General features: G+C 40.6%; 1 protein-coding gene across 3 annotated transcripts in view; it reads right to left on the reverse strand.

Moving 5' to 3' along the window:
• Positions 1 to 13,831, reverse strand: part of cdkal1 (CDK5 regulatory subunit associated protein 1-like 1) — a 255,373-nt gene that overhangs the window by 138,324 nt on the left and 103,218 nt on the right. For all 3 annotated transcript variants that reach the window (XM_042224589.1, XM_042224590.1, XM_005934984.3), the window contains one exon: positions 11,615 to 11,718. In XM_042224589.1, the coding sequence (XP_042080523.1) occupies positions 11,615 to 11,718 (104 nt within the window). The remainder of the gene's footprint in view (positions 1 to 11,614; positions 11,719 to 13,831) is intronic.

Consider the following 13,831-nt stretch of genomic DNA (forward strand, 5'->3'; position numbering starts at 1 on the left):
GTCGCCTCTTGTGCAGTGGTTCCCAATCCCCGGGCCACGGACCGGTACTGGTCTGTGAGTTGTTTGCTACCAGACCGCGAGAGTTGAGGCTCAGGTGTGAAACTTATGGTTTTCAGGTTTTTATTTTTTCTCGTTTTTCTCGTTAACTCAGTTTCCTTGGGTCTTTCCCCAAATCTTCCTTTTTTGGGTACCAGTACTGATTTTATTTCTTGTATTTATCTGCTTAAAGGCCGCTCCGTGAAAATATTGTCGGACATAAACCGGCCCGTGGCACAAAATAGTTTGGGGACCGCTGCTCTTGTGGACAAACTATGCAACATCAACATTCATAACACACTTTAAGAGTGTTTCTCCAGGCTCCTCCTTGAGCTGCGTTCACGCTGGAAGTGATTTGCAACAACGTGACAACCAGGCAAGAAAATGAAGCAACTACCAATGAGAGGGAAGGATACTGGTGATTGACATAAAGGAGTAAATACATCAGAGGGTCACCTAGACAGCCAGAGCCTGGAATATCTGCAAGTGGCAAGCCGTCAGCTTCAAAGTGACATGTGGTGAACAAATTGCGCCCATCGAATAAAGAGATTTACTTTCTTCATTTTCATTTATCGACTGTTATAAATTCAGATACCAATACATTAGGGGTGCAACGATACTCGTGTCGATACTGAACCGTTCGATACAGTGCTTTCGGTTCGGTACGCATATGTATCAAACAATACAAAATTTTTAATTTATTTCATCAACTTCTGACGATGCTGTCTGTGTTGAGCGCTCAGTGAATCTGCGTTCGACTACTCCGCCTAGGCTGCACTGTCGAGCGCAGATCCACTGAGCGCAGCGCAAGCTAGCAAGACAGAAGCTAAGCTCGTTGAGAAATGGCAACCGCCTCAACGCTACCCGAAACTGAACCTCCCCCACCCTCATTCAGATCTGGCCTTTGGAACTATCTTGGTCTTCATGTGACGTATGACCCTGAAGGTAAGCGCGTCATGGACAAAAGTAAAACAGTATGTTGGATGTGCCACGCAATGCTCAATTGGTGGGAACTAGTGCGTTAGCGCAGTTAGCTTGTTAACGTGTTGACGCCGTCCAGCCCCACGCACGGGGCGATCCGCGGTAGCTCATTAACGGAGATTTGCTGCGTTATGGCGTTAATGTCATTTTAACTAGATTAACGCTGACAGCACTAGTGGGAACACAACGAATATGACTGCACATTTACGCCAACATCATCCTAGTGCAAAGACAAGTGGAAACAGACAAAAAACAACAAGCACGCATGCTACAAACTTTACCCGAGTCATTTAGACAGCCGTTAGCAGATGATTCTCCTTATGGGGACCTGATATGTTTAATATGCTGCTGAGAATATAGCCCAGAAGAAGCGTATAGTATAGCTTTTATTTTGGAAAGAGACATTTCTCTGTAATAAACTCTCTTTTCCAAAGATGAGGGATTCCTCGATCAGATTACTTTTGTTTCAGCAACATTAAATTTAAAAACTGTACTTTTGAGTTAAAATATATATTTATAATTTTAATAAATGACAAATTAAAAAGGCATGAAAACATTTTTTTGTATCGAAAAAATATCGAACCGTGACACCAAAGTATCGAACCGAACCGTGAATTTTGTGCATCGTTGCACCCCTACAATACATGTGAAAGTAACTAATATAGGGGGATATAGATACACGGTCAGGCTCTATTAATTACACCAAAATGTTACACAGATTAATTGAATTGACATACTGAGGCTAACTATATTTTTAACAAGGATTAGACCACTTTTCTATCAAATACTTTTTGTCATCAACACAAAACAGCAGACAAATGTTAAGCATATTAAAACTGTTTGTTCTAAAGGAGTTGTTAGTTTGTCTTTTATTCGTGAAATCTGGTAAACAAACTCCTGATCTCCATGCAGAGGTAAAGATCTCCAATCAAAACCACACATCTCACGAGGAGTCTCACACACTGCTTCATATGTACACTGAGAAGTATATAACAATGTCACAGAAGTGCAAAGGAGCTTTTCCTGATTTAGCCGGATTGATGAGTTTCCAATAGTTAAGCTCTCAGCATTTCCCCGTCTGCTGCACAGACCATTACACCGGATCTTTAAAAACTGTATTCCATACAGCTGAGATTTTCTACGTCTGTGCTTTAATTTGCGTTTTGCTTCAGTTAAACATGCAAACAAACACCAAAACAGACCTGACAACGAATCAAATCGAGTAACTATTGTTATTAATTCTTCGTGTGTCGTTATCTGAGCTCTAGTGCATGTGTTCATGTGTGATTGTAGTCTTTAATCAGTTTGCTTGCTCCACAACACCCAGAGTATGAGAAACTGTTGCCGGAGCCTGAACGATTACTCAGTAAGAGCACACACAGAGGAACCTCCACATCTCAGTGAAAAATATCAGCAAGCTATCGGCCTGGTAGCGATTTAGAAAATCCATTTTTAGCTTCTGTGAGAGGGCTTTCTCTGTGAATAATGAATGCGAGTGCCTCCACACAGGAAATTTGTGTTACCGCTTGCATGCTCAGCAGTTTTCCACATGCTCTTTCTAATAGACGACTCTTTGGTGACTCAACTATGATCAATGCTCTCCCATCAATATTTCAGTCTTGCAGTTTGTTCACCTCCAGTGTGAGTTTTTATTTAATCTCCCTAGCTCCATCTACATGTTTACAATTTACATTACATACCCATCTGTATCTGTGCACATATTTTCATCCATTTTTGACCTTGTGAGTCTGTTAATTTATAGCTTTCTTTTGGTTTTCTCTGTAAAACGTTGCACTCACAACTCCACAGCCTTTGCAAGAAATGTATTGAGCCAAGCAGCAGAGCAAAGGTGCAATTCAAACGCACAAAACTTTAGCTTGAACACCTGACTTAGATGGACCGCTCACCCATAGAGGATCGTTCCTGGCAAACTTTGGCAGCCCTGTCTGTCCATGTGTCACATAGCTGCAGCGGTAGAGGTAAACATGAGCTGACACCTGTCACAGATGTTGGAGCTAGCCAACAACCTAGCCCACATATCTGCCCGTCTATCTGTGGCTATCTGTCATATGTCATCCAGCTGGAACCAAGGAACTAAGCAGTGCCATTTCTGCTAATATCTCTTTCAACACTGATGCCAGGAGTCATGTGGGGGGAAAGCAGATGATATCTTTTTTGTGGGTGTTATATAGTTCAATACTTTGCTTAGAATTTTACAACCGCTGTTCAAGCCCTTCTAAAATCTGTAAAGCTTTTTCACCACCATACAACTCCAATATTACATATATACTTTCTGAACCTGAAAGAAAAAGAGCTTTTTTTTAAGTATGTATGCTATTGTGAAACCTCCTGATATTACAAGGAAAAAGTAAAATCCAAATGAATATTTTATTCCGTCTTCTATTCAAATACAAAATAGCCCGAGGCATCCAGGCAGCAAACAGAAGCATCAGCCGACTGCCTTTCTAGTCGTTATTGACTCGAGACAGTCCAGAGCCTCTGCTACACTCACACCACAAGCCTTTGTGCTCAGATGTTTTGCTCAGACTAGATTGTTTTATTTCTTTTTTCTAAATTTGGTCGTTTGCGTCATTCCTGAAATTTGTCCACTATCAGAGTTTAGCGGGAACTGGTTACGTCCCTGAACTGATACACATGGATGAAAAGAACAATAACAAAGATGTCACATGCACAGCGCTGTCATACAGAAGTATGCACGAAGGCCACTAAAGTCAGCAGATAGTCTTTCATGTATAAGCTGATGTGCAAGGGCCATGCATATTTATGGGGATTAACATATTAATGCATAATCAGGAGTTGCAGAATTGTTATATGAGTGGCATTACTAAATAAGATATTTTAATTCAGGATGCCACTGGCTACTTAAAACTACACTTCCCAGCTTGTCTCTCAATCACTCAAGTATGGAAAGAAGACTTATCTTTTTTGCTTAGACGGGGAAATGAGATAAAAGTCATGAGAATTCTGGCTTGCCTGTTCAGACTGAGAGACCTTAACATAACAGTCTCAGAATCAGGACTGGAAAGATCAGATCCCATTCTGCTTGGGCTTGGGAACTGTCTTTGTTTTTCTCTGAAAGACCAATCCCAAAGGATCATTAGTCAGAAATGAAAGAAGTTATTTCCGCTTGAAAACTTATGACCTCATAATAAAGGAATTAAAGTTGAGAATTTCACTCTGCTGCTCAGCATCACTGTAAATGTCTGAAAGAAGGCTGAAAGTCTATATATAAATTTGATATAGCAGATGAATCTCTCTAAATTCTTCCTAAATAACCAAAGTCATTCGTCATCCAACTTAGATAAACTTCCCTACTTATTTTCACATGAGCACAATGGCTCACATCAGAAATGGCACTAAGATCACACTCAAGTCACAAACTATATATTACAGCCCAATAAAATAAATTAAATCTCTCTATTCTATTTTATTCCTTTTTTAAAGCAATGCTAACACAAAACCGTCAATCTGATAGTATTATATTAGATAGGCAATACAGAAACAATTTCATTTCACACACTTTTTGCAAGATTCAAGGATATTCAAGACGTTTTTAAGGATTTTCCAGCACAGGAACAAGCCCTTTTAGAATTTAGCGCATCAATCATTTGTACGTGGGAGAAAAGCACCAGCTGGTAGTTTTAGAAAAAAAAAGAAGAAATATTGGTGATAGGAGGTTTCATGTCGTGTGTTTTCATTATGCCAACACCAGCTAGAGCCAAAAATTCAAGCTGTGTTGTGATTGCTGAGACGCATGTCACACGCTAATGTAGTGTGTCATGTGGGAATGATAGCAGTGTGTCTGTATCTATGAAGCGTCACATCCTGTTTCAGACAAGGCCATTTCAAAAACACCCTACTGACAGACAAAAATGACAAGGCGTCTGCCGCAGTGGGGGTTGAGGAACGCAACAAAAATAGAGTTCTCTCTCTGCACGGCCCCGGTACCTCCCTGTCACACCGACTACTTGTCTCCCATCACACTTCTCAGGGGCAGAATATCTGCAGGTCTCAGAGCTTTAAGCTATAAAACGTCTTTCTTTCTGTACAATCACTGTTAAATGAGACTGTAAATGGGTTGTACACAAACTGTGACACGTGATACGATACTTCATGTAACACAGGGGTGTCAAACTCAATTGCACAGGGGGCCAAAACTCAAGGCCCACTTTAGGTCGCGGGCCAAACAAGATAAACATTTATTGAACACACTAAAACAATGTTTTTTAAACATAAATATGAATAAAAACAGACAGGAATATTATTCCAGATTAAATAAACTTAAAAAAATAAACTTTAACAGGTGCAGTTCAGCAAAGTCCGCTGACTTGGTTCAACATTACTTGGCAACAGGGAAAGTGAGGCAAGTTGCACTGGTGCATTTGTGACAGCTTCACTTTTTTCACCGCACAGCACCGGCGCTCCATCTGTTGTAAGTCCAACAAGTTTGTCCCAGGGCAGTTTCATGTCGGTTACACTTTGACATACGTTTTAAAAAATGTCTTTTCCTGTCATTGTCCCGTGCATCGATTTAATGTTCAATATTTCCTCTCCACGGATGAAGCTGTGCAATGTCCATCATGTCTGTACTTTCATCCACAGCAAGACAGTATGCAATAAAGTTTTTGCTTCTTTCATACAACTGTGTTCTTACATCAGTGGCCATCTCACAAACCCGATCAGCAATCGTATTTCTGCTCAGGCTCACATTTGCCAAAATCTGCGTTTTGTCTGGACACAAGACGTCGCACACCTTCATCATGCAGCTCTTCAGAGTGGTACCGGGCTGATTTGGCTCCTCTGCTACAATAAAACTTGCTTCCACAACAGCTTCACTTTGTGATTTTGCTCTGGTGAAAAAATGTCTGCTGAAATGTCAGATTCTTCTCTAGCTCTTCTACTTTCTGTAGTTTCTGCATTTAGGTTTTTCAGCTTATCCTGATGTTTTGTCTCGTAGTGCCGTCTTAAATTAAATTCCTTAATTACAGCCACATTAGCTCCACTAATAAGACACACGGGTTTACCAGCAATCTCTGTAAACATATATTCAGTCACCCACTGGTGCTGAAAGGCTCTGCTGTAAGAATCAACTTTTCTCTCCACCATTGTGAGCGGCTAGCTTAGCAATAACAGAAGTTTGACTTGATTGACGCGGGAATGTTCTCAGTCAGCCTAGCGTTCAGCAAGGAGGCTGCAGCGCTGCATTATGGGATCTGTAGTTTGTATATTATTAGCGCTTCATATCGCCAGGCAATGCATAACAATAATAGTATAACAATTTTATATATATAAAAACACCCAGCACGCCCCTGCGGGCGGTTTATCCTTCAAGCTCGGGTCCTCTACCAGAGGCCTGGGAGCTTGAGGGTCCTGCGCAGTATCTTAGCTGTTCCCAGGACTGCGCTCTTCTGGACAGAGATCTCCGATGTTATTCCCGGGATCTGCTGGAGCCACTCGCCTAGCTTGGGAGTCACCGCACCTAGTGCTCCGATTACCACGGGGACCACCGTTACCTTCACCCTCCACATCCTCTCGAGCTCTTCTCTGAGCCCTTGGTATTTCTCCAGCTTCTCGTGTTCCTTCTTCCTGATATTGCTGTCATTCGGAACCGCTACATCGATCACTACGGCCGTCTTCTTCTGTTTGTCTACCACCACTATGTCCGGTTGGTTAGCCACCACCATATATTATATTATATTGATATATATATATATATATATATAATACAGTATTCTTATCTTAGTTTATATACTAGGGGTGCAACGATATTCGTATCGATATTGAACCGTTCGATACAGTGCTTTCGGTTCGGTACGCATATGTATCGAACAATACAAAATTTGTAATTTATTTTATCAACTTTCCTTCTGACGATGCTGTCTGTGTTGAGCGCTCAGTGAATCTGCGTTCGACTACTCCGCCTAGGTCGACAGTGCAGCCTAGGCGGAGTAGTCGAACGCAGATTCACTGAGCGCTCAACACAGACAGCATCGTCAGAAGGAAGAGCGCAGGGCAAGCTAGCGAGACAGAAGTTAAGCTCTCCTTACAACATGGACCTCCCCCACTCCTCATTCAGATCTGGCGTTTGGAATTATTTTGGTTTTCATGTGACGTATGACCCTGAAGGTAAGCGAGTCATGGACTAAAGTAAAACAGTATGTTGGATGTGCCATGCAATGCTCAATTACATGGGTGGGAACTAGTGTGTTAGCGCAGTTAGCTCGTTAACGTGTTGGCCGTCTAGCCCCATGCACGGGGCGATCGGCGGTAGCTCGTTAACGGAGATTTGCCGTGTTGTGGCGTTAAGGTCATTTAACGATAACGAAGCACTTGACAAACGATCTGACATAGGACATCATGCAACAACCAAGCAGATATTACGAGCATTAGCAGCGTTACACTATTCCTTATCGCAGAATATGCCCGAGAGCGGTGCTTATGAACATCTGTATACTCTCCAATGACTCAGACAGCTCGCAACCTGCCCGCGGGCTAGCGATTTTTTCATGGCACCAAAATCTATCTAACTGTACTTTTGAGTTAAAATATATATTTATAATTTTAATAAATGACAAATTAAAAAGGCATGAACATTTTTTTTGTATCGAAAAAATATCGAACCGTGACACCAAAGTATCGAACCGAACCGTGAATTTTGTGTATCGTTGCACCCCTAAAAAATTTTTTTTTTAATATATATATATATATATATATACATACATACATACATACATACATACATACATATACATGGCTTGAATCCTAAGTTTATTAATGACTATATACAGGTACTCTTGGAAAGAACATTCTAGAGCACTCCATCCGTCTCCATTAAGACGTGTATTGTTTTTTTGGGTGGGGGGGATCCACACACTGGATCAGTTCAAACTACATGCTGACTGTCAGTTTTTAAATCTGCCCTTTATTGTCTAAGGCTGGTGCCTGCGACCTCTCATTCAAACTTTAGTGCTATCCATTGGTCACATGTAACTACTAAACCCCAGACGCTTTTAACCAGTAACAGTACCTTAAATTTTACAAACCACATCCCTGCATCCTCTGTGCTGACAAAAAAAACAGAGTGGCAGAGACATTTTATCCAAGTTCAAAGCTGAAACTGAAAGCTGAGGTTAAACAGCTGAGCGTTCACAGTAAGTAGGGTTTGATTGACATCTCCAGAAGAATATACACCCATGCTTTCCCACTGACACGCAAACCAACCCACTCAGCTCCCCAGCACGTGTTTGTCACACACATGAACCCCTCCACTCCCCGACCCATACACTCTCTCAAACACACACACACACACACACAGCTGTCATTTCCCGTGACATCCCCAGCCTCTATTACCTGCATGCATTAACAAACCTCTCTGATGTTAAAAATTATAATTCATACATTTGAATAATTCAGATTACTTTAAAAGCTGTGCGCTCACACTCGCTCACTCTTTTCCCAGCTTGAATGAAAAGTGTTTACCTCAAATCGCATTCGAATAAATCCTATAAGTCCTTTTAAAATTCCTTAGATAAACCAATCAAATACCCCCAGCGCTGGGCTGACTGGCCAATCAAAATTAGCATTCGTAGAAGCGGCCTAGTTTTACTTAAAAGCCATCAAATAGCAAATCAAATTGCAGCGTCTATTTGTGAGGTTCAGTTTGTTAGAGTTAGAAAAAAGGTGATAAATAAAGTGAGAGTGAGAGAAAAAGGGGCCCTGCTGCACCAGATATGTGTGCACGTGTGTGTGCGCATGTGTGTGTGTGGTGAGAGAGAGACATTTGAAAACAGTCAACAAGAAACAGGTTAGATCTAATCTAAAGGGAACGTGCAGTTTGCTAAGGCTTGGATGGTGAGACCTCACATCTTTTCTCATCTCACTGTCCATGTCGGTTTCTGTTAATTCTAGCTATCAGTAAATCATAACCTTCTGCTTCCTTTTTCTGTGTTTTCAAAACAACAACTGTCTCTGACACTCATATTTCCTGTGCTGTAACGGATTACTCCCCACCCTACACTCAACACACGCGCAGACAGTTCCCATAACTTCAGAGGACATCACTCTGACTTGCACTAATGTCACAGACTTGTGCCAATCCCGTGGTTCTCAAATTGTGGGCTGGGCCCCCTTTGGTTCCTAGTTGGCACAGAGCCAGCACAGGGGATGTGTGAACAATGGGCATTTTGACTCTGTACGTTTAGACCTGCAGCGTTGCAGTGGTGCAGTGTGGAGTGCTTTCATTTGAGGGACAGTGACAAAAATATCTGAAGTATCCGGTAGTGTGGGTAACTCTGGTTGGTGTTTGTGCTATTGCGGGTCCTTATGTGCAGCCCATGCAACTTGTGTTAGTGTTTAAAAAAAAAAAAAAGCACAAACACTCAATTCTATCTCCTGTTTGAGCTTCTCACACATGCTTTTTTAATCTTCTGTGCGGGGCTTTTTTAATTTTGCACTTCTTCCTCTTAATGGTGAACTAAAAAAAAACAACACACTTTTTAACCAATCAGCAGTCTGTCTATACACGGGATTATTACTTGTACATGTTGATGGCTTCTTGGCAGAGTGTACAGGAGTGTGCCTCCATATAAGTTGAATTCCTACAATCCCTTTCATGGACACACAGAGAAATGCAAACTTACACCAAAGGTAGGACGATAAAAATTCAGTGACTACAGTTTATATTTAAATTTAAGATTCAACTTGGAATGAGCATTGCTCGTGACACACACAAGCCTATTAAGGTTATCCATTGTAGTGCATGAGGCCCTGTAATTAGGAGTGAAAGATGTATATACTGATTTATGTATTTACTGTTGGTAGTTAGCAAAGAAAGCTAAACCTGTTTTTAAATCTATGCATGTGTCTTCCCAAAGCCTGAGTATACCCTGTCTTTCTAACGGGCAGGTGCGTTTCTTCCTCCTGATTTCACCCAAATCATACGACCATAATCGTAAAAACATACAAATACACACCAAGGTTCAAGCAGCTGGTGAGTTTGTCCTTGACTGCCCACCCTGTGGCAGTGGCATGGATGCAGCTGTTTTAGAGGGTTCAGGATGGGATTTTAAAAGCCGCGTCCTTGTCAAGGGTGGACTCTTGGTTTATGTTTGGGGGGGTTTTTGGAGGGGAGGGAGGGTTAATTACCCTAATATCGAAGGTTGTGTAAAGACCAGCACTCACATTGCATTCAAAGTTCCAGGCTCGTTGTTTATGTCAATTAAAGTACTCTATTAGCTGTGCAGGAGCAATTAGCACACAAGGATATTTTCTTTTGGGAAGTAATACAGCAGACACCAGCGTTATCCATTCAGTTCTGAGCAAATTATATAACACACCTGGCACAATGCAGTACAGAATTTATTCATCTCTTTCTCATGCAAGCATCGCAACAGGCATCCCTGCTGCGATGCTTGCACTCTGATGGAAAACTGTGGCGCAAAGGTAACGCAAAACAACTTTTTAATGATTTAATAATGATTTTCATGACACTTAGCATTATCAGTAGTGCATTCGGGAGCCAGGATCAACCTGAACGAGTAAATCCTAAGAGTCCAGAACACAAGCAGCCTGGCAAGCCCTGTTAGTGGGATGTTCTTACGGCAGTGGGGTGAAGAACAGCATAATAAGAAGTTTCAATACTTTGCGAGAGGTTTTATATATTTAATTTTATCTGTAGGTATGAGGCTAGAACGCTGTTATAAAAGAGAAAGAAAGAAATGTACCTTTGTCCCTTTTGAACTTAGCATGTTTTTGTGATTACTGTGAAATAAGTAAAGTTAATGGCAGAACGAATGGATTTTTGTCATCATTTTTCATGTCTTTGGCAGGAAGGTTTTGTGCATTAATACTTAGTTTTACAGCAAAGTTTGAAACACAATGAGCTCATGGATAAACACTGGTGTTAAAGGGATAACAGAGTGACCCTAGCTAGTTTAAACAAATGAAAAACAGGCTTTTTTAATAGACAGTTGGCTTTTTAAAATGCATATCATAAAATGGATGATAGCGCCTCGATAATTAAGTTAGCCACTTGTGTCATGAGTGCGTAGACTTGCCCTTGACTGACCTGCCTGGGGCTCTAACAGAGGCATGGCCTGCTGTGCAGTTAGGGATTCTGGGAGTGTGCTCTTAAGGAACAGATGCCAGCGCACAACAGCTGTTCCTTTGGCATCAAACTAGAGCCAAATGGCTGGAGCCTCCACCCAAGAACAAAAACATCAACATGTGTTACTAAAACCTCTCCCTCTTAATAAGACACACACACACACACACACACACACACATACAGGAGTACGCTGAATCAGAACTTAAGTGTCTCCACAACCACAGAGACACCGACACAACCTTTTATACTCAATTCGAGCACAGTCAGGGTCAAAATCCACCAACATAAAGGAGAAAAGGAAGTGGGAGCGCTGGATTTATAACCCAAGGCAAAACAAGAATGTGTCACATAATTTTTTTTATATCAGTTATCTTATTCTAAACCAAAACTGTAACTGAAATTGAAATTCCAATAATTGCACAACCCTGTGTAGTGATAGTGTGTGTCTGTCTACAGAGAAAAGGTACTCACCCTGAAAAGACTGCCTTGCTCTCTCCACTAGCTCCTCTATGGGATAACTGGCCAAGTCTCCTCTTGCATGCTTCGTCTTGCAGTAGGTACACGCATTCAGACACCTACACCGACAGAAAGACAAAAGAAAATGTAAAAAGAGAAAGATCGAGCAAACCTTCACTTTTGACTTTATTGAAGAAAACATGTTTTTTGCTTTGGGGGCTTGTGTTTCAATCTTTTTGTGCTCCATTTATATCATACGGCACAAATCTAATAATATATTAAACATCAAATGAAAGCAGCTGGTTGTATTCACCAATGCCATTGGAAATGGATGCCAACTTAAATGAACTATACTCAGCTCAAAATGTGAAGGTGGAATATATAAATGAACAGAGACTTTTAACCTCCTAGGACCTTCCGTCCACATATGTGGACATCACATTTTGGGTTATTTAGACCAAAATACTCAATTTTGCTCTACAAGGGCCTGATATCCACTTACGAGGACATTATACTGCTACTGTTCTATCAAAATTTTAAATGAATATCCTCATATGTGGCTCTCATTTTTCTTAAAAACAAAAATAAGGTAAAAAAATAATAAAAAATCTGGTAATTCTTTGTTTTTACATTCATCAGGCCCCAATATGCCCAAATATCAAAGAGAAATTAAAAATGCATGTCGTGGAAGAGTTCGGGTCTTAGGAGGTTAAAAGGAAAGTAATGAAGCTTGCCCTGTCAATTAAGGAAAAGCACTAAAAGACAGGGGAGAGTAAAAACAGTTCTCCCTTTCATAAACTATTTCAAAGGATTAGAAGTGACCATGGACAGCTGTCTCAAAGACAAACAGTGGAAACGCTAGAGTCGCCGCATTGTTTTGTTCAAGAAAAAGGAGAGGCTTGATTCAAATTGACTGTGAAAGGAAGGGAAAGGAGAATGAAGCAGAACAGAAAAATGAGAACAAAAATAAAACTGCCTCACACTAAACCCCTGAGTATGGCAGGGTGTAAACTCCAGGAGAGTGCTTGGTTGGGAAGATCAACCAAACCACACTCTATTAAAACCATCTGATGAATTTGGATTCATTTTCAGACCTCGAATTTGTCATTGTAGTTTGAAAAGTACAACCTGGCATTAAAAAAAGTTTGTGCAATGTGTTAGCATCCTGAACTGCAAATCAATTACATCCTATATTAAACTGAAAATGGTAAAACACACACACACACACACACACACACACCGACAGTATTACAAAAATAACAGAGTCTCGTTCAGGTGCATTTTATGGATTTAACATCTTTTCCAGCCAACTGTTGTTGGCATGGAATTTCTGAGGTTACGTGAGCATATGACATCTTTGTATTTTCTATTTTCCATCTAATTTTATTTCTATGCATTTTTCTTTTTCTGGCTTTTTTTCCCCTCGTTGGTTCCATTAGTTGCAAGTGCATGTTATTGGGTCAGTCTGAATAAAACGCTGTGGCATCTCATTAGCAAAATACTGCAAAGTAATTGGGGGTAAAGACCCAAACAAACTCAATTATAGCTAATAATGGGCCAGTACTTCTACTCTTAAAGAAAACCTGACTGTCCATTAGCACAGTACTACTAATGGAGGCTTCTAACCTTGGGAATACATTGGGTACAACTCTGTTGCTAAAGCTGATCATGGTAACATAAAACAATGCTTGGGATTTGTTATATATGCATCCTAAAAGCAGCTCAGTTCTGGTTCGCTCAAAGAAGGAAGCAAGAAGAATGAGTTGAGTAAAGTTTGAATTATCTGACTGTTTTGCTTCGCTTAATGCGCCTTATAATCAGGTGTGCCTTATGGTCCAAAAACAAAAACAGTATAAACTGCATCCTTGACATTCAAGGAAAAATAACATTGATCCCCAGAAACCTGAAGCAAAAAGGACAAAATTTGTGGGCCAAAAAGTACTGCCTCACAAAAGACACCACTAATCACACTATGATATTACTCCATATATAAAACAATATTGTGCTCAAGAATGACCATGTTTTTCAATTAGTAGGATGGTGGATTCGTTAATCCTGATAGTTTCCACTATCCAGTGAGTAATGTTGTGAAGCATCTCACAGGTGGAAGCTGGGATCATCTGTAATATGGTAACATTTTTTTATATAATCGATATACAAGAAGTGATATATAAATATGTTCCGTAGAGGAAAGTTCAGCTGGTCTTCCTCTGATGGTTCATAGTTAAATAC

This window comes from Haplochromis burtoni, unplaced genomic scaffold, assembly GCF_018398535.1.
Source record: "Haplochromis burtoni strain Fernald_Lab_line unplaced genomic scaffold, NCSU_Asbu1 Contig_142, whole genome shotgun sequence".
NCBI lineage: Eukaryota > Metazoa > Chordata > Actinopteri > Cichliformes > Cichlidae > Haplochromis > Haplochromis burtoni.